General features: G+C 40.1%; 3 protein-coding genes across 4 annotated transcripts; 2 read left to right on the top strand and 1 right to left on the bottom strand.

Annotated features, from left to right (window-relative positions):
• The first annotated feature begins 1,699 nt into the window (after positions 1-1,699).
• On the top strand, positions 1,700-9,663 carry LOC104587263 (uncharacterized). 2 transcript variants are annotated; one of them, XM_010244801.3, is made up of 7 exons: positions 1,717-2,135; positions 3,573-3,663; positions 7,382-7,497; positions 7,950-8,009; positions 8,095-8,160; positions 8,980-9,180; positions 9,264-9,663. In XM_010244801.3, exons 1-6 carry the CDS (start codon positions 2,079-2,081, stop codon positions 9,169-9,171), a joined length of 582 nt encoding a protein of 193 aa, XP_010243103.1. In that variant the 5' UTR covers positions 1,717-2,078; the 3' UTR covers positions 9,172-9,180; positions 9,264-9,663. The 2 variants fall into 2 exon arrangements, with proteins under 2 accessions (XP_010243105.1, XP_010243103.1); XM_010244803.3 differs by lacking the exon at positions 8,095-8,160 and having other exon boundaries at positions 1,700-2,135.
• Positions 9,664-10,111: 448 nt separating this feature from the next.
• On the top strand, positions 10,112-10,875 carry LOC104587264 (uncharacterized). The gene has a single exon (XM_010244804.3). It carries the CDS (start codon positions 10,165-10,167, stop codon positions 10,612-10,614), a length of 450 nt encoding a protein of 149 aa, XP_010243106.1. The 5' UTR covers positions 10,112-10,164; the 3' UTR covers positions 10,615-10,875.
• A 319-nt stretch (positions 10,876-11,194) lies between these two features.
• LOC104587291 (uncharacterized) lies at positions 11,195-11,650 on the bottom strand. Its single transcript, XM_010244839.1, has one exon. The coding sequence runs from the start codon at positions 11,648-11,650 to the stop codon at positions 11,195-11,197; it is 456 nt and encodes a 151-aa protein (XP_010243141.1).
• Between the last annotated feature and the right edge of the window lie 11,931 nt (positions 11,651-23,581).

The following is a 23,581-nucleotide window of genomic DNA, read 5'->3' as shown; positions in this document are numbered from 1 at the left end:
AGGGGGAAAATTGGTTAATGGGATTTTAATTTCCATTGACCAAAAATTCTATGTTCTCTTTTCAGATTTATGTGGGGATCAGGGAAGTTTATTTTCCTCGGTACCCATATCTTAAGTGGGTAAATAGCTTTTGCATCTTGGGGAAAGTTGCGAATATTTGAAAGGGGCAAAAATGTCCCTTATAATAATGGGTTTTTATGAATAAAATGGCCATTACTTTATTTACATGGAAAATGAAAGAACATGGGTAAAATAAATCTTTCCAGGAAAGATTAACCTTGATAAGTGCATTTACCCAGATAAATAACTTACTGAAATGTAAAGGAGCCTTAATAATGTATCCTATTGAAGTATCAAGGATGGACTGAGATTCATGATATCTTCATTTGCTTGAGTATTTTAGATGGTATTTATTAAAGCTCTGAGTCCAAGGCCTAATTGAATTAATCTCAAATTGGCAGCTAGCCTTTTGGACAGGTGAAAGTTTGCAATGAGGCGACACTCTTGCAACTTGATTTGCGGAAATATAAGATAAAATATTAGATTATTAACCAGTTTTGCAGCTTGATTTGCTTCTTCTAAATACGTGATAGTACTTGTAATGAGGCGACACTCTTTGGTTCAAAAGCTAATTCGGTGGTATAGCCTGTAGGGTTGCCAATTGGACTGGATTTGGTCCAACACGATCCAGTCCAATGTGAGTCCATTATAAATGGATCAGGTTCAATCCAGTCTAATGAATGTTTTGGATCAATTTGGACCGGTCCAATTCAATGTTTGGACCATTAATCTGTTCAAATTTATTTTGATTTAGATTGGTTTCAACCCAAACTCAGTCCATTGACACATATATTCTTATCTTATATCAATGAACCAGATATTGACTTAATCCAACCCAATTCAATATAAATTTATTATGGACGGACCAGTTCTAATCCAATCTAATAAATATTTTGGACCGGATTAGTCTAATCCAATATGTCTTATTGGTCCGTCCAATCCATCCAAAATAATTTTGGAGTGGATGGGGTCCAATCCAAAACCGGTCCATTGACACCCTTAGTTATAGGAATTGCTTGGTGATATTAGAATGGTGTAAGAAATTGAGATCAGCCTCTATCTCTTGTTGATGGACTAAATTTCACCCCACTAAAACTCTGTCATATGTATCCAAAACAAACTATTAAAATCCTTGCGCAAACCTCTTTCACATGAGCAGGTCAAAGTATCTAAGTCATGTATCTAAATTTCACCCCCACTAAAACTCTGTCATGTATCTAAGTCAGCAGCCTCACATGAGTGGCTATGACCTATGGCACACAGGTTAGCATTTTTTGATTCCAAATAGTCCTCCTTGAAATCTTTTCAAGTTGCTGAAAATTTAACCATGTGGGGAGTGCAACAATCTTCCAAGTGGTTATAGCCTATGGCACACTACAGGAATAGGAAGAAGACGTATGAACGAGAGAGAGAGAGTGCCACCAGACAATTGTCTCTTGCCACTGGTGGCTGCGTCGTTCACGGAGGCGCCGGTGTAGAGTGACGGCACCGGTGAGCTGTTGTGCTAGGATTCATGAGGAGGAGATAGGGAGGGGGAGTTCAAAATGAATGTAAAATGGATGGTTGAACCGGACCGGACTCCATCGGTTGACGACCAAACCTCTGTTAACGTTACCCATCCTGCGCCCAATCGATGTGGTCTAACGTGATTGATGGGTTGACGCGTCCAATGCATCCATCGGTGCACAGAACGCGGACTCCTAAACAAACACACCCTGTGTACGTTATTCGTTCGACCATTTAGCATTCGAACCTTAAAAGCTTCCTGGTAATACAAATCGGAGGAAAAAAATTAAATTCGTTAAAAATAAAAGGGAAAATTAAGCTTCAGAACGAAAACACTTCTCATCTTCCGCGAAGGAATCTTCACTACTCCCTCCCTCTCGATCATCAAATCCAACGGGGACTCTGATTGCTCTATGAACACTTTGAATCTCACCGTAGCTTCCTTCTTATTCATGAGAGAAAGGTTCGCTGGCTGACGCTTTCTGAGTTTCAGACAGACACAGAGATCGACCATGGGTCAGGCCTTTCGTAAGCTCTTCGATACCTTCTTTGGAAACTCCGAGATGAGGGTACGTTTCTCGAATTTCATGTTCGCTTTCCTCCGTCAATTTTGTTTTCCACTTTTGATTCTGTTCACTACTTTTTCTTAGGTTTTGAATGATCAGTTGAATTCGTTAATCTTACTCCTCGAGGATTTGAAGTATTTGTTTTGTAATCAGACATAATTTCAGATGACGAGGAACACAATAATACGAATTAAACCAGTGAAAATCTCCCTATTTAATTACTAGTATGCATTTATTGCTCTATACGTCTTTTCCTTTTCTTCCTTTTTAGTGGGTACTTGTGAGAATAGTAATTTACTTAGAACCTCTTTTACCTGTCTGAATCCGTGCTTTGTGATTGTGGGTGGACAAGTTGTTAGTGCATTAAACGGTGAGATGGGTTTTGAGCTTAGGTCTTTAGTGTCAATGTTCACAATGAATTTTGTTTTTCTCGGTTTTCCTTGGTAATTATGCTTCCCAAGGCCAGGGACTTCTAATATATCTTTTTGTTCATCTTTATACATGGTTTGATCTTGTTAACTATCAAAGAAGAAAGGAGAGCTTCTACCATGGTTAGGTTCTCTTGCTGCTCTACTTTCTGCCATAGCATTCTCTGGATTCATAATACCAAACCCTCTGTATTTGCATGATCGTGCGTGGGCCTGTAGGAGGTGAGCTCATAGTAAGCAAGAGGACTGAGGAGACACCATATTTAACAAAGCTAGTTACATATTGCCTAATGAACCAACCCAACTTGACCTAATTGGGTTGGATTGGCCTGGGTTCCAGTTGGTCCATCCGTGCCTCCCCCGCCCCCAGTGGCTATTTCTTCCATTCTTACCTTGCTATTTAAGATTGCTTACAATTTTAATGTGGTTAGAAAGCTAAAATCTTTCCATACTAGTTTTTTTTTTTTTTGAGTAAAGTTTAACCGAATTTCATTATAGAAAGAAAAAGTACATGAGAGGATGTACATAGCCAGGGTTTGAGCCCCAAAGCTTACAAAGGAGGAATTCTATCACTATACAGCTCTTCCAGAAATACACCCCAGTTGGCTAATCCATCTGCCATGTGATTTAGTTCCCTAGGAATCCAAGTTTGTCTTGCATTTAGACAGTTCAGGAAGTCTCTAGCCATACTAGTTTTTATTACCATATTTTGTTTTATTCACTTTTTCCTTTGGTTTGTCTGTTTTCATTCATGCTGTTCCTTACAAATTTCAGTGCATCTCCATTCTACTGGTGTTCTGATCTTTTCCGTAATACTTCTGTTGACTTTATTTGTATTTTTTTGCCTCATCTGCCTTTTGTTTTTGTTGAATTTGTTACTTAGAATATTATGCATATTTTATTCTTGTCTCCAACAATATTATGGTCATTTTCCTGCCTTTATTTTGTGCATGTTTTGTTCGTAAGTTTGATGGTTCTCTTTTATTTATGTTTCTAATTTCTTCTGGTTTAGGTTGTAATGCTTGGTCTGGATGCTGCTGGTAAAACAACCATACTGTACAAACTTCACATTGGAGAAGTTTTATCAACCGTTCCAACAATAGGTAGGTCGGGCTGACAATACAATCTGATTTGCTGCCATAGATTTGCATTTTGTTTGCTAATTTGAGGTAATTCTATTAGATTGATGATTTGGTAGGAAAAAAAAGCTTTTTGGATGTATATATTTCCATGTCCACCTAGTCTTTGTTTTCTTGCTTATCTGGCTTCCTTTTGGCTTCACTTGATTTGTATTGCAGTTGACTTGGTTCATTGGTTGAACATATAGAACAGGGGAAAAATCCAGGATTTGGTTTCTTGCAGAAGCCAAAATAACAGCAGAAGTCAAGTTCTGAAGAATTCTACCTTCTTTTAATTTGTTATTTACTCGATATCATCATCTAAGCCTTATTCCTACTATATGGGGTCTTGTTATTTACTCGATATAGAGGATGAATATTGCTGAGAATGTTTAGGAAATTAAATTATGTAAAATCAGGATTACATTGAAACCATGAATATTGTTGACACACGCACTCGCACAACCCCCCCCCCCCCCAAATATATAAATCTGTGGTGGTGCATGAGTGCATCCACTGTACCATGCAACAAAAGACGTGATTGGTTGAACATGATGGTTAAGTACACCTTGTTAAATGTGGAAGTACACTTTGTGAAACGTGACCAGTGAAAAGTAAGCAGACTTTAATGTGATTGGTTGATATCTAGATTTAACGTGCAGCTAAGAAAGTAATATTGTGGAGACGTCTCACATAAATAATATTTTATTGCATATATTATGATTTTTAGTATTATTTTTAAAATTCACAGAACTATATAAGTATGTCAAAATAAATAGTTAAATTATTTTTACAATTGACAAGTTAAACTTACAGCCTTGCCCATTTGCCATGTGGTTGTTTTTCAGTGTTTTCTTAATTTTAATGTTGATTTGAAAAGATCCAACAAAGAATTGATCATAATTATGTGTAAATTGGAAAATACAAATACTAGAGTGCCCTATTGGACAGTTTAAATGGTTGGACAATTGTTATATAGAGCCGTTTAAAGTGAGGATTTGTAACTTTGGAGAGTTGATGCAGTGGCTATTTTGGTAAATCTGCCTGATTTGCACTGTAGCTGAGCCCAAAATGTATTTGGAGGGTCAGTCATGTTCATGACTCCCCTCCAAAGGTGGGGTATCCATGCAACACTGCTTTGAGGATTTATATTGGTGTCTCTTTTATTCTTGAGGTATTTCACATGTCTTTCTTTAATTTAAGCATATGCTTGGTAAAGGAAAAAGAAAAGAAAAAATACTAGCTTGTATGTCGAGGCTTATGCTATCTGAAACCCTCTTATGTTTTCTTATAGTCGTTTTTTGGATGTTATTGAAATGAAATGATCTCATCGTGGGTTTCCTTCCCAGTTTAGAGCGCATATTAACCATCTAAATTGGAGCTGCTTCTGCAATAACAAAATGTTTTTTTTTAAGAATTTCTAGGTACAATTGATGTTTAATCCAGATACTAGCAGTGGCTTACAAACAGGAGATCCCCTTCACATAGAAGTCCAAAACATTTATTCCTTTTTACCCCTTTCCTGGCTATAGAATCAGCCAAGCTATTTGCAGATCTCTGAATCCAATTAAATATTGCATTCAATGCTCTTGAAAGGTGCCCGATCTCCCTCATACTTTGTTTGAACAACCATGATGCCAGGTTGTAATTTTGCATCCATCTTATTGCAGTGCTTGAGTGCCCTTCCACTTGCAAGTTTAAGATGTTGAGTGATCAACAATATCTTAGTCCATAGAGTTAAGCTGAGAGCTTTTCTTTAAATGAGTTGTAATGGCCTATAGGTCCTGAATATGTGGCTACATTAGCTCCATCATGACATCTGAAAACATCCCCTACACCTGGAGGCCCTAGGTCCCTAGGTTGCTGAGGCTGCAGCCATCAAAGTTGAGCCAGGTGGAGTCCAACAGTAGAGAGATAATTGAACTATAGATGATGAATTATCTAATAGCCCCCACCCCCTTGACATGTCATCTACTGTGAAATGATTAAATATGTTAGAGGTTTTCAACCTATTTGCCGCCCTAATCAGAATCTTTTCTTGTAGGCATTCCTTTGCTTTGTTTTCTTCTTTAAAGATTTTTGGAGTTCTTTCTTCCTACACCATCCAAAAGATGGCTGCCCTGATACACCTCCACATCATCTTACCTCTTTTCCTTCTTGGATTGAAGAAACTCTTTTCAAAATTCAAATAAATTTTGAATGCCTCTCTGAGCAGTCCACTTGCAGCCAAATGGATTAAAAGCAAACTCCCAAATACTAGAGGCATAGTGACAGGAATTTAGTAGCTTGAATGTAGTTTCATCACTTGCCATGCATGGAGAACAAACATTAGGGGATAAACACTAATTTGACCTTCTCTTTTGGAGGACATCAAGTATGTTTATCTTTTTCTGGTAAACTTCCCAACAGAAAGCTCAAATCTTTTGAGAGGTGGGCCCAACCAGATTTCTCTAACTGGGAACTCTCTTGAGAGGGTAACTGCAGGGACTAAGGGTCAAAAGAAATAGGCACAAGAGAATAAGCTAGAAGAGCAAGGAGTCCAAATTCTACTATCAGGTGCTTGAATCCAAATGGTTACCTTCCAAGGATTGAATAAGGGCTGCAACTTCATTTGTTTCCCAATCTCTTAACTTCTAAGGCCTAGATTCCACTGCAAACCTGATGGGCCTAGATTCCACTGCAAACCTGATGGGCAATTGGATATACATTGAGATACTCTTTTGTTTTTTTTCCAGGAAAGGTTGTAGATGCAAGGAAATTTCTTTTTTAAAGTTGTATCCCCCACCATAAGTCCTCCCAAAATCTGGTCCTAATCCCATTGGAAACATGAATACCTAATCAAAGATAGAGGACTAGAGACAACAGAGATGGATTTCCACAGAGAGGCTAGGGAAGCTGAAGCTCTCATAGGTTCCTTTGCATCCCACCCAGTAGTTGCCAATCCATAGATGCTTTTAATGACAAAGTGCAAAAGCTTGTTTTCTCCTAATGGAAATCTCCACAGCCACTTTCCCAACAGTGAAGTAGTTTTCTTGACATCATGTTTAAGAATGGCGAGCCCTGCATCTGAGTTTCCTGATAAAAATTATGGCACTGAAATGCACAGATGGTTCTTAGGCATGCTTTTCCAGTATTGAATTTTTTTTTTGTCATCCAAGTTGAAGATCTCATTCAGATGGATACCTCAATAAAAAATCCCTAGTAGGGGTGTAAATGGAGCAGATTTGAATCGAAGCAAGATTCAAATTCAACTGATTAATCATACATACATACATACATACATACATACATACATACATACATACTATATATTATAATATAGTTTATATAAATATATAAATTAGTTATACACTTTAATAATAATAATAATAATATACTTTATACTACTACTACTACTACTACTACTTTGGCCTTGCTGTATATTATATATTATACTATATATTATAATATAGTTTATATAAATATATAAATTAGTTATACACTTTAATAATAATAATAATAATATACTTTATACTACTACTACTACTACTACTACTTTGGCCTTGCTGTATACATAAATGGTTACCTCCTCTGATTTACCTGTAGGTTGGGCATCCAATTTAATGTTAAGGCTGGGGCCTAGATAGCTTGAAATGATGAAATCATAGTCATTGAAGTCTATTCTGGATTGTACAATTGACTTTTTTTTGGTGTGTTTTTGTAGGTTTCAATGTTGAGAAAGTTCAGTATAAAAATGTGATATTCACAGTGTGGGATGTAGGTGGACAGGAGAAACTTAGGCCACTCTGGAGGCATTACTTTAGCAACACAGATGCACTGGTAATTGTTAATATTTTATTTTAGATATCTGGATATGGGTTATTGCCAATCACTTGTTTCAGTTATTGTGTTTATGTTATATCTTGCAGTTATTCTAATGGTTTTCTGGTAGCTGCTAAATTCATTTCTGTAATATTAATTGGGGAACAGAATTATAAAAAAATACTAGTTTGGGAATAGAGTTAGGATGGAAGCCCTTGAGACTTTGTTTACATTGGTTGCAAAAGCCCGAAGTTCCTTTTTATTTTGTATAACCAACAGGCCACAGCTTTGCATACAATCTGATCATGCAGCTAACGTTTATACTTAATTGATTATAAATGCAGTATCTTTCTCACTTAATGTATGCAACTAATGTTTTGTTTTATTTTATGTTGCTTTGTTTTTTAATTGGGGGAGGTTTGGTGATTAAAGGTTTAGAATTAGTGTGTTAATATATTCTGTATTTGCAGATCTATGTAGTTGATTCATTGGACAGAGAGAGAATTGGGAAGGCAAAGACTGAGTTTCAGGTTCTATATTCTTCATTAATATTTTGATTCCGTTTATCTTCTTCCGACTATAGCTTTCTTACTCAATCAAATTACTTGCTTTCAGACCATCATCAATGACCCCTTCATGCTGAACAGTGTCATCCTGGTTTTCGCAAATAAACAGGACATGGTCTGTTGAGTTCTTTTTTTCTCTCTTTCTTTTAAATAATTTCCCCTTAAATACATGGACAAGAAAAAATGCACTTGTGAGTTCAGATTCAGGTATAAAACAATTTCACATACCCAATATGTTTATTAATAAGATATATCCTTGTCTATCAACTTGCAATAATATCCTTTAACCCGTCATTTGTCTTTCTTGAGGGGAAATAATTGATTAAGTTTCCATCTCAAAAATGCATTCTCACAAAGGAAAAGGACAAAACTATTGCCATGTGGCCTTTTTTTCCCAACCACACAGTGAAGAACTTTAGAAGCCTCTTTTTACTTAATTACGATATTATTGCAGGTTGTGGTGTTTATGTTTCTTATTTGTTTAATTGTGTTTTTTTAATACATCAACTTTGGTGTTTTTTCTCATTTCAGCATCAAAAATGCTTTTAGAATTTGGAGTGAATAAGAAGATTAATCAAGTTGTTTTTATTAGTTGGACTTTTATTTATATACATTAGGTGCTAATTTTTTTTTGATTCCTAGCATCAGCATTTTTTTTTTTTTGTTTTTTTCCCGTATCAGTAAATTTCATCATCATGATATTAATAGAACCATTGTGCAAGTACCTAGTTTTAGCATGGTTTCCCATTATCAGATTTTAGACCTATTAATTTTAATTGTGTCCTGGTAATGCTGGTAGATGCTAATTTATTTTCTGTAAAAGAAAGGGAAAACAAAAACCAGAGTTTGTCGCCAGAATCCTTGAGATTGGAATATACAAGAGTCCATGTATTCACTTGGTTATTTATTTGCTGGAATTTCTTTCTCTGATTAGAAAGGCGCAATGTCCCCAATGGAGGTGTGCCAAGGGTTGGGTCTCTATGATGTGAAGAACAGAAAATGGCATATTCAAGGTACTTGTGCACTTAGAGGAGATGGCCTTTATGAGGGTTTGGATTGGCTATCTGGAACTCTCAAGGAATTAAAGGCCAGTAGGTCCTCCGCTTCAGTCAGCACATCTTTCTAAAATTCCCATGTGAGCTTTCCAATGTTCTGATTCCATATTTTCCTGTAACCTCTTTTTTTTTTTTCTCGTCTTACCGACACTTTTCTCTGCAGCTTTGTAGTTCAGGTTCAGGTAATCTGCCTTCAGACGAAGCCTGGGTAAGCTGTAGTGCCAACTAACTGATACTAGAAAATCACATTACATGGTTTTGTAATCATGTTTAAAGCTAATGAAGTTCTATCATCAAACTCTGACCTGCTGCTGCTTTCAAAGCTCCAAGTTTATTTCATGGTATAGAAACATTAATGGGGGGCTACAAATTCACGAAGATTAACTGGACTTCTGCTGATGTATTCTTGGATGTTCCCTGTAATACTCGTGTATACTACTTGGGAATTGTTGAAATTTTTTATTTGGGTTCCTTTAGCCCATAATAGCCTTGGAATATGGAAATGTGTTTTAACTGCAGCAGTACAGATTTTAGTTAAGAGTACTCTGGATTTCATTCTTTCATTTTTTATCCATTGAATTGTTGGACGTAACTGCAAGTAATTTGATCAGAATGTTGAAAGGGGTGCGGGGGGTATCTTCCAGTTTTGTCAAACATGGACCGGACGGGATGGTTGAACCATCAGAAGTGGGAGCCAAAGTGGTTTTTGGGCTGTTTGGTCTCAGAAATGTTTACCGACTTTAATCTTATTTTAACAAAAAAATTCAAGACGACCTTTGCTTTTTTTCAACCTTTTTAAAAATTGAATGGTCGGTCCTTTCAATCTTCTGATACTTCAATTAGTATCCCACCCACCATTAGTTTCATTACTTGCAAAAATTATCCATCAGAGTCAATTTTTTTTTACCGTGTTTGGGTCCCAATTCCCAAAGCCCATCTTAATTGCAAGGGCAATTAAGTCATTCTACCACTAGAGGCTAGAGAGAGATTTTTATAGTTTCCTATTGAGAAAACGGATAAACAAGATCGCTAGCGCTGGTCTTTGAACCTGACGTCGGAGAGAGATGGCGGTGGCAATGACTGCCCTCAGCTTTAGCCTCTCCTCGGTCCGTCCGGGATCTGACGCCAGAACCCACCGCCGCGTGGGCGGTGGAGGGCGAATAAAATCGGGAAGCACGATGAAGGTAAAGGCGATGAGGATAGAGAAGCCACTAGAAGAGCTGTACAACGTGGGAGTGGAGAGAGGGGTGTCAGCGCAGCGGCTGGAGGAGTTAGGAGTGCAGCGGTGGTCGGTCTGGAAAACGGGAAAGTGCAGATTGCCGTGGGACTGGCATGTGGACCAGCTGGTCTACATCGAAGAAGGGGAAGTGAGGGTGGTTCCCGAAGGGAGCGAGAGGTTCATGCGGTTCGTGAAGGGAGACTTGGTTCGGTACCCTAAATGGTTCGAGGCCGATCTCTACTTCAACGGCTTCTACCAGGAGCGTTACCGGTTCCGTGCCTACGGCGACGATTAGTGCTTGCTAGGTTTTTATTTTAAGACTTTCCCTGCTCTCACAAACTGCTTCTGTTCTTGCTAAGGATTTGTTTTGGGGTGCTGGGGTTTTGTTAGGGCTTTGTTTGGAGAGTTGGGTCTCGTTGTATTTTGCTTTTGATTCTTCTCTCTACTTGTTCTGTGTGGATAAAGTAATCACCGTGGACGCATGCGGAACCTCTCTCTCCCTCTCTACAATGACCTCGTATAGAAATGAAAGTTAACTTTGCAGGCTTTTGCATTCGACCCAGTCTAAGGAACTTGAAGTATTTAGCTCAAAAACCAGTGTAATTGAAGGAATTTAAGTGATAAATCAGAGATGCCTCACCCTAAACGATGGCCGGAGTTTGCATAATTCAACAACTTAGAAACCCAAGGGCAACCTTATAATAAGAAAATTTTTGACAAGAATGATGAGCAAACTTCTCAATTTACCTCTAACAGATAAATTTAGTTGGATTTTTATTCTAATACAAACTAACTAGAAGATCTAAAGAGAAATGGAAACGATAGAAAAGGCTGGAAGTTACTAATGTAGTCTAGACCTGTAGTAGCAATCACCTTTAGGGTAGGAGTTTGATTTCGATTTTTGAATCCTCAGTAACAAAATATGCAGAGAGGAAAAGAGCATCCTCCATTTCCCTGGAGAAATGAAAGAGTGCCATTTTCTCAACTGGAATTTTTGCAATGGCCTGAATTCTCTCCTTTAATTTGGCAACAGTCAATGCTTCTTCCACTTCTACGCTAAGCTCTTCTGTTGGTGTCTTAGCTACAATGGGGAATGTGTAGCCCAGAGATACACGTTCATAGTTGAGAATGATGGTTGCCCCATCTTCAATATCATAGAATTCCATATCTCTATCATCTCGTACTTCAGATCCATAAAGCCAAAGGGATTGACGAGCCACCCCAGCACCAGAAATCTGCTCCATCTTCTGCTTAACTTCAAGGAAAGTCATAGATGGTGTCACTTCAATTTGGTAAGTATGCCGCTCCTGAGTTCTAATGGTGATATGCATTGCTCTGCCAAGGTACAAAATACTGAAAATAGGTCTAGCAACTCAATTAGGACAATGATCAAACAGATGGTGCTCCTTTTGTTGTTCATTTTCTGGGATCTGAGTTTTTTTATAGGATAAAACTCATGCTAAACATGTAGATCAATCAAATTCATGTTCTGATTGTGAATCTGAGGACATGGTCATGACCTTTTGGTTTGTTACTTTGTTTCATCATCTGAAGGGCTTAAGGGAGACTAACAGGAAAAAAAAAAGGTGGTGAGGGCAGAAAATTAGATGCCCAATACAGGTCCAACGTCCAAGTTCAGCCTCCTCCATTGAGCAACTAAAAACTGCAAAGAAACCACAACAAACACGCAGTGCAGCGAGTGAATAGAATGTAAAACATATGATACCCTTTCATTTCGTATGTCCCATCTATACTCAAAATGGTCCCCCGGCCCCTCCCTACGGTAAGAATTCAAATCATGTAAGTATTTCAATTCGAATCAAATTCCAAAAGTAAGACTTATCATAAAAGTGATAATCATTCAGGTATTATTTATCAAAATTTACCCGCCGGGGGGTGTTGATTGGTCAAAGCCCAGTGTATCAGCATAGATTTTCCCTCTATATATAGGATTGGTTCAACTCAGATCTGTTGGGTTAACCCAGACCATGGGAAGCCCTAATCTTTAGTTAAAAGGGTTTCACTATGATATGGGAAAGATATGATATCTGAAAAACTTCTGACCATAGGTAGCCAATCAGGTGCTATTTATCAAAATTCATGGGTGGGTTTTGATTGGTCAAAGTCTTTCCCCTATCATAGATTTTTCCTTGTTAAAATCAGTGTTTCAAAAACTGATATGGGAAATGAATTGTTTTTCTGTACCAGATGCAGGTTAGTGGTTTAACCATTTGGGTCAAATATGGATCAACTAGTGGTATCATAATTAAGTAATAAAATATAAAAAATAGATGAAATTATAAAAATTCAGAATTTTTACCAAAAAGGTTGTCTTGAATATTATATCTTCATTATATAAAACAAAATGAGTTCGACAAATGAAAATTATTATTATTAATGACGGTAATAACTAAAAGTACTAAAAGAAAGGTAATAGAAACAAATAATTGATATCGAATATGTGATTAATTGATCGAGCAAAATAATTCAGCAATTCAACCGGTCAGATCACTTGATCGTTGAATGGTTCAAGGATAAAACAGACCCAAAAATTTAACTGGTCTAATATGTGTTATGACTCGTTGAATGGTTGCACATTAAAGGAGTCACACGACCTACTTAATTTTTTCTAGTAAGTATGCACATGACAATTTTTTATGGTGATGATTATGATAGTAAATAATGTGTTTCCAAAATTTTTTTACAATTTTTTATATTTTTTATCTATAAAAAAATTGTTTTTATTTGTTTAATATGATGAATGTACTATATTATAGATGTTCCCATTTTGGATTGTTTTTAAACTTGTATATTATTACTATCATCAATATTGTCACACTTATTTTTTTCTTTAGTATAGTTAATTAATATATGATTCAATGAAAGAATAGTGTTAATACCTCAAATATAAGACTTAATGAGAGGGCATTGAATGAAGAGAAATGTAATAATTCAAATTACATTTTGTGCCCTCACAATTAGAGAGTAACCAAATTCAAAAATAGGGGTATTTTAGGCAATAATAGGACTCAAAGAATGTTAGTGAGAGGTTATACCTTGAAAAGACTTAATGAGGAGTTTTAAATGAGGAGAAAAGTGATTATTCAAATTACATTTCTGCCCATACAAGTAAAGAGATATCAAATTCAAAAATTGGGTATTTTAATCAAACAAAAGTTTTACACTTTTAATAGTACTATTAGTATAGATATAGGCGAGTTCACATTTCACAATGTGTACCTAACATTAAAGACTTTAATGTTAGAGATTCAATTGTGACTTGTCGCTTTATTGTTGGTTCAAGTTTCTTGCTTCACATTGAAGGTCATACACTAGATTTTGTCTCAATCCCATTAAGGGTGATAATTTTTGTATGTTGTGTTTTCACTAAATTGTGATAGATACAAGTAATTTTTAATTCATTTTCTTACCAATATATTATATTTTTTATAATTTTTAGTTCAATTTACTTATACTACTCAATATCTGAATAGAATCCAAATTTGATTCGAATCCGATATAAAATATAATTGATAAAAGTGAATTTAAATGAACCGGATTTGGATCCAATTCAATTAGATCATTTGCAGTCCTAATTGGGGTGTTCAAGTTTGGTTTTTGGAGACCTCAAACCAAACAAATAAATTAGGGTTTGAGAATTCTTAGACTAAACCATTTTATTATAGAAACCAAACCACTTACGGTTTCGTCTGATTTCTAATGCGGTTTTGAATCACTCTATTGGGCTTAAATCAATTAAAAAGTCTACATAGCATGCATACCTATATAAATAACAAATACAATTCAAATATCAAATTGAAATGTTAACAAATGTCACCTATTAATATTATATAAATGGAAAATTATAAACTACATTCAAAATTTTTCAAACATAAATAGCTCATTAAATATCAAATTACAAGGAACAAACAACAGTAATAAATGAAATGTTAAACGAATACATACATATGTTTAAACATATAAATATATATTATTAATAATTTAATTTAATATGATTTTCGTTTAGTCTGATTTCTAAAAATATAGAAAACTAGACAAAATCAAAAAGTTAATTTTGGAGGACCAAACTGTTTTAACATCAAATCAGACCAAATCACTAATTTCGATTTAGTTCAGTGTGACTTGATAGTCTTAATGAACAACCCTAACCCTAATTTTTTAATGTGGATGCGATTCTAAATCATGAATCACTGAATACTACTGATGTTGGGTGATCTGGATCTTCTTAAGTGTCAAATGACCCGGGCTCTGATTCAGATAGTACTTGTCAAGCCGAGCTGTGCTAGGCCGAGTTGGTTCTATTCTGCAAGAGGAAGAGTTAGAGTGTTAGGGTTGTCTTTACCTGGAGTGGGCACTCCAATGCTTAAGTCAGAAAGTATTTTAAAGGGATTTTTGGATTGCAATCTCCCTCAAAAATATAATTTGCAGCCCCCTCCTAGTCTACTAGTAGCCCTCTATAAACTACATCCTGCCCGTGAATTTGGTATCAATCCACGGGCATGATTCATTCCACCCCTAGTCTACTAGTAGCTCCACCTAAGGGTGGACTAAATGGTAAAAACCCATATTTTAAAAAGTGAGAGAGCTTGAGAGCTTGTAATCGTGCACACCTTCATAGGTAGAAATGGGCACCTTATATAGGCATTAGTAGTTTGAGCCCCCTTACAACGGGTCTCATCGTCTCATAGAGCCATTTCCACTTGGTTCGGCGAGTTATTACGTCGGTTGCGTGTTCTGCGCGGGGGTTATGATCTGTCTGCATAACTCTGGGGCATGCGATGTGGTAGGCCAGTCTAATGATCGAGGCACTAATTCTCCAGAGATCTCGGGCTGGTAACATCTCTTCGGGGCAAGTCAGCTCGCTCGCTCGTAAGTCGCCAGAGATTCCTACAGCTTGGCCGATTTCTGAGACGGGTCGTTGTAAGCAAGGAGACCTGTCAACTTGGCTCGGTCGAGGTGGAGGTCAGCCTGGGCGAGGTGCTTCAGGTTAACTTATCGAGCTAGTTCACTTACTCAGCATTGTGGTGTCGTCTGTAGGCCACATGTCGCAATGTGATTCAAAGGACCAAATCACCCCTCATCAATTGCCCCCCACTCCCAAGCCCACATCAGCTCAGCTCGGCGAAGGGAATAGCTCTCGGTAAGTAATTGGTCCGACTGGTTCGTAGGTTGCCCAACTCTCTCTCTTGACCCGGTCTGAGGTTGGGCGCGATGGCGACGAAATTCAAATTTCAAAATTGGAAAAGGGGCACGCATAGCAGACGCACTGATTTCAAACATGAAAAAGAGGTGCGCATAGCAGGTGTGCAAAATTTTGAATTTGAAGTTGGCCGCGCGTCGCCAGTTGTCTATTAGCTGTCAATGCATCTCTACCACTTGTTCTTTTGCCTAGTGGATTATAAATATGGGGTCCCCACTAAGGTCCCCACTTACATTGTTTTGGAGTTTTCTGGGGTGGTATCCGATTTGAGGAGGTTGTTGTCGAAGTGTTGTTCTCGGTTCGCTTGTCGAGGTTCTGTCAGTTGTCGATGTTGATCTTATTTGTTTTCTTTCTAGTGAGTAGTATGCCCTTGGTGTTGAGGTACTATCAGTTGTCGAGGTTCTGTCGAAGTGTTGTTCTTCGGTTTCCCCTTCATCCTTTCTTTCTCTTGGTGTTGAGGTACTAGGTTATCTCTTTAGGTCAGCTCGTCCCTAATGCAGTTTGGGCCTTGGTCAGGCTGATCTGTTTATGTCACTACTGCAATTTCCCTTTAAATCTGGATATTTTCTCTAGTCTGTATATCATGAAGAAAGCCCCCCTCGTTCCTTTTTGTTTCTATCTCCCCTTCCGTGGTGGCTATAAGGTGCTCGATGAGTTTCCCAATAAAGTTAAGGACTGGAAGAGCAGGTATTTCTTCCTCTCTAAGAGCGTGGCTGGGGCATTAGAATCATTTGGCATAGTGATTGTTGGAGTTTTAGTGAGGGGTTCAGTGAAGAGTTGCACGCTGTGGTTTAGGAATTTGTCCGCCAAAAGGTTAAAGTAGAAACCGTTCTAACCAAGCCCATGCTTATACATGTCGGCCTGAGTCACATAGGTAGATCAGTCTCCGAGATTTTGTTTTTGGTACTACTGCTTTTTAGCTCGAATAACCTTTCTTTCTCCTTTTTTAGACATGGCGAGCATGGAATCAATGTTGGCGGCTTCAAAGAAGAAGACTTCAAGGAAGAAGCGAAGGGTAGATCATCGCTCATTGATGGAGGGGACCTCGGCCAATGCCAAGGTGAGGTCGCCATCTTTTGCTCCTCCTATCGTCGACCTGAGGGAGGTAGCGAACCAATGAGTACCAATCAGTACTCTACAGGTCCCGCCACCTTTCAACCTCAAGTCAGCCAAGAGGAACGTGAAGCCGGCCCCGTACACACCTCGGGTATTCCTCGCTTCATTCCTAATGTCGACGTCTCCATACTTGATCGTGCGAATGATCCCTATGTAGCTCTTTGGATGGACAGGGGCATGCTACTTCCTAAGGATGTGTGGTTTTACCGCGGCCTGGACCCAATCGATGCTGGAGCTTGGTTAACTCGTTGCATTGTTCAGGTATGCTTTCTTTCGAGATTTCTGTCTTTTAGTTTCAATGATTCTCGTCCTGACCATATTTTTCTTTCTTTTGGTAGGCAAACACCATAGGGCAGGTCCTACTAGATCAGGTTTCTACGGGCCAGAAGAAGGGGTGCGAGCTACAGGCTAACATCACCACGCTGCAATCAAACATCGACGTGCTACAACGCCAGATGCGTGGGATCCAACTCAGTGTAGAGGAAGACCGCCAACGTTTCATTGGGCTGAGCGAGAAAATGCAACGTGAGTTGACCAAGGCTCGAGAGATTATCACTTCCCAAGAGCGCCAAATGCCTTAGCGATTTTTGAATACATGTAATTCGGCTATTGGCCTTTTGCTTAATAGAACATAGTTTCTCATATCTGATACCTGCCTTTCTCAATGGAGCTTCATTTTATTTTTTTCCTGTAGTACAAGTCAGTCGGACTGTTGAAAGGTCGGCCCAAATTTTCGAGCTCAGAACTTTTTCTTTTAGATGTAGTATTTTCTCAAGTTGTCTATGTTCCATGCACGGGGTACCACCTTCCCCTCCAAATTTTCGAGCTCGTACGCCACCTATCACTTTTGAGACCCTATAAGGGCCTTCCCAGTTTGGGCCTAGCTTTCCTACACCGGGCTCAGGTACCATAACTTTTCTAAGTACTGAGCCACTCGCTGTTGGTATGTTGTGGTCTGAATGTAGGCCAAGTCTCCGACTTCTTCTACTAGGTCGAGGTTGGTCTGTAGATATTCCTCATTAGCTTCCTCGTCGAATATCTAGATCCTTAAGGTTGACACTTCTATCTCTGTCAATATCACAACTTCGGTCCTATATGTCAGGTTAAAGGGTGTTTCACCTATCGCCGTCTTGATGGTTGTTCGGTAAGCCCATAACACATTGGGCAGCTCGTCCACCCACAAACCTTTAGCTCGGGAAAGTTGAGCTTTAAGGCCTTGGAGGATTGCCTTGTTAGTTACCTAAGCCTGACTGTTAGCCTAGGGATGGGCGACCGATGTGAAGTTCTGTCTTATACACATTTCTACACACCAGTTCTGAAACTTAGTGTCTTCGAACTGTTTGCCATTGTCTGAGATCAGGACCTATGTAATCCAAATCTACACATGATGCATTTTCAAAAGAAGTTTTGCACATTCCGAGTTGTGATCGTGACTAATGACTCGACCTCTACCCATTTCATGAAATAGTCGATTGCCACCACTAAGAATCTCCTTTGTCCAGTTGCTAGCGGGAAAGGGCCCAATATATCTATCCCCCATTGTGCAAATGGACAGGGGCTGGTGAGGTACTTCAGGTCGGCCGTTGGTTGGTGCAGGATGCTGGCATGTCACTTGCACTTGTCATATCTTTGTACCAGCTCAATCGCATCTACTTTCGTCGTGGGCTAATAGTACCCCTGCCATAAAGCCTTTTGAGCGAGGGCTCTGCCCCACAAGTGTCCTCCACAAAGCCCTTCGTGAATTTCGCATAGTACCTGATCTGCTTTAGCTCGACATAGGCAACACAGGTATGGTAATGTAAAAGATCTCCTGTATAGCTACTCGCCCATGATCACATAGCGAGCTGCCTGTCGCTCTATCCGTCGAGTTGCATTATGTTCCTTTAGCAATATTCCTTGGTGTATGTAGTCGACGAGTGGGTCTATCCATCTCGGCTCTGTTTTCGTCAGTTGGACGACCTCTTTTACAGCCCTTTCTATGGACGGGCGAGGTAAGTCTTCTATGTAGACTGTTCTGATCGTTGAGTCAATTGTGCTGGCCAACCTAGAGAGTGTCGATCTCGGTGTTTTTTGATCTCAAAATTTGTTTGAGATGCCAAGAGTGGAATCCGGGCAGGAGCTCCCTGACCTTGGCCAGGTAGGCTGACATGGCGGGTTCCCGAGCCTCACACTGTCCATTCACTTGGTTTACTATGAGTTATGAGTTGCTGCAAACCATGAGATGTTTGGCTCTGACTTCCTTTGCTAGTGACAGCCCGGCTATAAGTGCCTTGTACTCAGCCTCGCTGTTTGAAGCTCGGAATAAAAACTGGAGCGCGTATTCCAACTTCACCTCGCTAGGTCCATAGAGTATTTACCCAACTCCGCTTCTGCTCTGGTTGGATGAGTCGTCCACATGGACGATGAAGCTGGGGCAGGTGCCATACTAGTAGAGGCCTCCGATGCGTTTGCTAGCTTGGCAACTTCAGGGGTCAACAGGTTGAAGGTACACTCGATGATGAAGTTGGCCAGGAACTATGCTTTTATTACTGGTCATGACTCATAACAGATATCATATTCGCTAAGCTCGACTGCCCACTTCGTAAGTCTCCTCGAGACTTCGGGCTTCTATAGGATTTGCATCAAAGGTCGGTCGGTCAGGACTACGATAGTGTGAGCTTGGAAGTAGGGTCTTAGCTTTCGGGCTGCTAACACTAGTGCAAAGGCTAATTTTTCTATGTTGGGGTTTGTCTTAGTAGCGTGCAGGACTTTACTTACATAATAAATAGGGCATTGTACTTTTTGTACTTCTCTAACTAGGACCGAGTTGACTACCTCGTCACTCGCGGAGAGGTAGAGCTTAAGCTCATCCCCGATCTTAGGTCTGGTCAATAAGGGAGGTGAACTTAGGTATCTTTTCATCTCATCAAATGCGAGCTGACACTCTTTGATCCACTAAAAGTCTTGGTTATTTTTTATTGCTTTGAAAAATGGTAAACACTTCCTAACCGACTTAGACATAAATCGGTTCAGGGTAGCTATTTGGCCAGTCAACTTTTGGACTTCTTTAATCGAGCTAGGAGGTTGCATATCTAGTACTACCTGGATTTCTTTTTGGGTTTGCTTTGATGCCACATCGGCTAAAAGTGTATCTGAGGAAATTGCTTGACGCCACACCAAAGACACACTTGTTCGGATTGAGTTTTAAGTTGTATTTTCTCAAAACATTGAAAATGAGGTCCAGGTTGACAATCAAATCATTTGAAAATTGAGTCTTAACAACCATATCGTCTACATAACATTCAACTTTATTTCTGATTAAATTTGAAAAAACATTATTTACAAGTCGCTAGAAAGTTGCTCCAGCATTTTTTAATCCGAAGGGCATGACTTTATAACAGTACAAGCCCATCTCAGTTACAAAGGCAATTTTTTCTTCATCAACTATGTCCATTGAAATCTGGTTGTAGCTGGAGTAAGCATCCATGAAACTAAACAGCTCGAACCTTGAGGTCGCATCTACCAAGCGGTCGAGTAAGCATCCATGAAACTTAACAGCTCGAACCTTGAGGTCGCATCTACCAGGCGATCAATCTGGGAGAGATGAAAGTTGTCTTTAGGGCAGGCTCAGTTTAGGTTGGTATAGCTGACGCAGATGCGCCATTTGCTGTTGGCCTTCTTTACTAAAATTGGCTTTGCAATCCATCTCAGGTACTGGACTTCTTTCACAAAGTCCGCGGTGAGCAGCTTCCCTACTTCTTCATCTACTATTTTCCATCTATCTGGGGCAAGGTTCCTTTTCCTCTACCGGACTGGTCTGACAAGTTGGAGCGCATTGGTTCTATTAGGCAAGCTCCTATTTGAACCATCTTATCCGGCTCAACCTTTGAGACCGGCACCATAACGGTTTCTTCAGTTGGCTGAGCTTGCTCATCTGTGTTTTTCAGGTGGTGGCTCCAAGTCGATGTCGACGGAAATCTTGCCTTCCGCCTTCAGGGCGGCTATGTAGCACTTGCGAGACTCCAGTTGGTCGCCTCGCATGACTCCAATGCCTCTGTTAGTGGGGAACTTCATAGTTAGGTGATATGTCGAAACAACTGCTCGGAGGGCATGCAGGATAGGTCGGCCTAATATGACGTTGTACGGGGAGGGAGTGGCGACCACTAGAAAATTGTGATCGAACCGGATTGTGTTAGCAGGTGAGCCTGCCTCAACTGGTACCCTCTGGTTGGACTACTTCCCCGCTGAAGCCGACCAGGGGTACGTCAACTGGTTGTAGGTCTTTTCTTTCGAGCTCCATGTGCTTGAAGGCTTCTAAAAATATGATATCGGTCGAGCTCCCAGAGTCGACCAAAATTCTTTTTACCTCGAAGTCACTAATTAATTAGCAATCTTATCACTAAGGCGTCGTCATGCAGATATTGTATTCCGTGTGTGTCGTCTTCTGTGAAGTAAATTACTTCTTCTCTTCGAGGGCGCTTTGGCAGATTGTCATTATCATGCTCAAGTTCCCTGATTGAGCTCCTTCCGGCCAAGGTGGTAGAACCAGCTACTATGGACCTTCCGATGATCATGTTGATGACCCCCTAGACAGGTCTTTCCTGCTGCTTCTTGTTCCCAACTCGTCTGAGGTGCCTCCCTGCCTTGCTCAGCAAATCTGCCTTCATCTTTCATGAATTGCTTAAGGTATCCTCGACGGATCAGGTCTTCAATCTCATTCTTCAAATTCCAATAGTCCTCTGTATCATGACCGACGTCATGATGGAAGTGATAGTACTTATTGGGGATTTTAGTGGCTGGGTCGCCCTTCATCCTAGGTGGCCACTTTACATTGTTTGTTGATTTTATTTGCATCAATATTTCTCCCCTTTTTACATTCAAGGGGGTAAAATGTCTTATTGTACAACGGTGGGGTGCCAGATCACTGATTTGTACCCCGCTAAGGTGACTTACTCTTTCTTTTGGGTGAGTTGCTTCGTCGGATTTTCAGTGACCTGCTTCTTTTGGGAGACTTGCTTCTCCTCTTCTACTTGTTGCTGCGTGCTTCTTCTTCAGCTCGCTTTCTTTCCCCAGACAACTCGGACCACGACCCCAATGCTTCTTCTACCTTGATAAATTTATTTGCCACGTCGAGGAATTCCTCCATAGTGGTTGGGGGTTCAGTTCTATCTCCTAGCATAGGTCAGGGTGACGTATGCCATTCTTGGCTACAGTGAGCTGTACAGCTAGGTTCAGATTCGGGATTTGCAGTTCCATGTTAAATATTCTTATGTACTCCCAGAGAGTTTCATTAGGCTTTTGTATTACATTAAGCAAGCATGTCGCTGATTTAGATTGTTTTTTACTCGTTGCAAAGTGTGTGATGAATAGGTTGGTGAACCAGGTGCCAAACTTGAATACCAGAGCCGAGCTTCATCTCGAAGGGCGGCGAAAAAATCTATGCACATGCTGGCGTCATTGGCCCCGTGAGCATTAGGGCCTGAAAGTTGTTAGCATGATCAACCAGATATGTTGCACCTTTGTAGATCTCGAAGGTCAGCTCTCTGAAGTTCTTCAGCCTCAGGTCCTTGAGGATTTCCAGTGCAAGTGGTGACTCCCGAGTTATGAGGGGTTGTTTAAACGAAGCGCCTACCTGGTTGGTCATTTTGCTTTCTACTTTTTTGTCCATCACTCTCCCAGCTGAAGTGAGTTGACTCTTTTTGGTGGCGCAATGAGCACATCTTCTGCGCCTTCTCTTGGACCCTTCAAATGAGTTGGCAGCCTCTGTTCCGATGGGAGCTGTAGCTCGGCTCTCCATTGGCAACTGGTTCTGGTTCAAGTCAGGGACCGCGTTGTCAACTGGATGTTGGTTGTTAACTGGTTTAGGGACTCGGTTGGAGACCTAGACCTGATAGGGAACCCGGTCTGGGATTGGATTCTGGTTGCCTTTCTAATTCAGTCCAGCATTCTGTCGTGGTACCTGCCGAGGTGGCTGTACCTATTGGTTCTACTGGTGTTGAGGCTGGTGGTGTTGTTGTTGCTGTTGTTGTTGCCCCCCCCCCCCCCCCCTCCCCCATCATGGTGGCAAACTTACTCTCCCAAAACCTGAACTGGTCGCTCATTCCCCGTACACACTGCACTATGTCGTTGAATTGGCACATATCAACCCTAGCAGGAGTCATCGTGGGCTCAACTGTAGGGGGAGGCACGTTCACAGGTGCAAATGCAGGGTTTAGAGGGACGTCGATTTGTCCTATGGTCACTAAGGGGACTTCTGGGATTGCCTCGAGCTGCCCAGTGACCTGGTTGTTGTTGTTGGATGGCTAGTTGCTTGATGATGCCATTGGTTTTTAGGAACTTATGAAATAAGATTGAGTACTTAGCTTTTATGTTGGTTTCCCACAGATGGCGCCAATTGATGTCTCGCGATCTTGCTCTTCTTGCGTGTCAGATGACTCGGATTCTGATTTAGATAGTACTTGTTAGGCCAAGTTATGCTAGGCCGAGTTGGAGGTGGCCGAGCTGGTTCTATTCTACAAGAGGAACTGTTAGAGTGCCCGTGTTTTCTTTACCTGGGGTGGGCATTCCGATGCTTAAGTCAGAGAGTATTTAGATAGTATTTTAGAAAGTGAGAGCTTGAGAGCTTGTAATCATACGTACCTTCACAGGTAGAAATGGGCACCTTATATAGGCGTCAGTAGTTTGAGCCCCCTTACAATGGGTCTCATCTTTTCGCGGAGCCGTTTCCACTTGGTTTGGTGAGTTATTATATTGGTTATGTGTTCTGCGTGGGGGTTACGATCTATTTGTCTAACTTTGGGGCATGCGATGCGGTAGGCCGGTTTAATGGTCGAGGCACTAATACTTTGGAGGTCTCGGGCTGGTAACGTCTCTTCGGGGCAAGTTAGTGAGCTCGCTTGCAAGTCACCAGAGATTCCTACAACTCGGTCGGTTTCTGAGACAGGTT

The sequence above is a fragment of the Nelumbo nucifera genome, chromosome 1 (genome assembly GCF_055504915.1).
Source record: "Nelumbo nucifera cultivar China Antique chromosome 1, China Antique-T2T, whole genome shotgun sequence".
Classification (NCBI taxonomy): Eukaryota; Viridiplantae; Streptophyta; class Magnoliopsida; order Proteales; family Nelumbonaceae; genus Nelumbo; species Nelumbo nucifera.
This window is presented reverse-complemented; position numbering and strand designations above follow the sequence as displayed.

What these genes read in the sequence shown, in the direction of transcription:
- LOC104587291 (XM_010244839.1), bottom strand. Translation starts at nt 11,650, where the DNA reads ATGCATATCACCATTAGAACTCAGGAGCGGCATACTTACCAAATTGAA.
- LOC104587264 (XM_010244804.3), top strand. Translation starts at nt 10,165, where the DNA reads ATGGCGGTGGCAATGACTGCCCTCAGCTTTAGCCTCTCCTCGGTCCGT.
- LOC104587263 (XM_010244801.3), top strand. Translation starts at nt 2,079, where the DNA reads ATGGGTCAGGCCTTTCGTAAGCTCTTCGATACCTTCTTTGGAAACTCC. An exon ending in TTGGAAACTCCGAGATGAGG is followed by an intron (nt 2,136 to 3,572) that starts GTACGTTTCTCG and finishes CTTCTGGTTTAG; the next exon opens with GTTGTAATGCTTGGTCTGGA. An exon ending in TTAGCAACACAGATGCACTG is followed by an intron (nt 7,498 to 7,949) that starts GTAATTGTTAAT and finishes CTGTATTTGCAG; the next exon opens with ATCTATGTAGTTGATTCATT.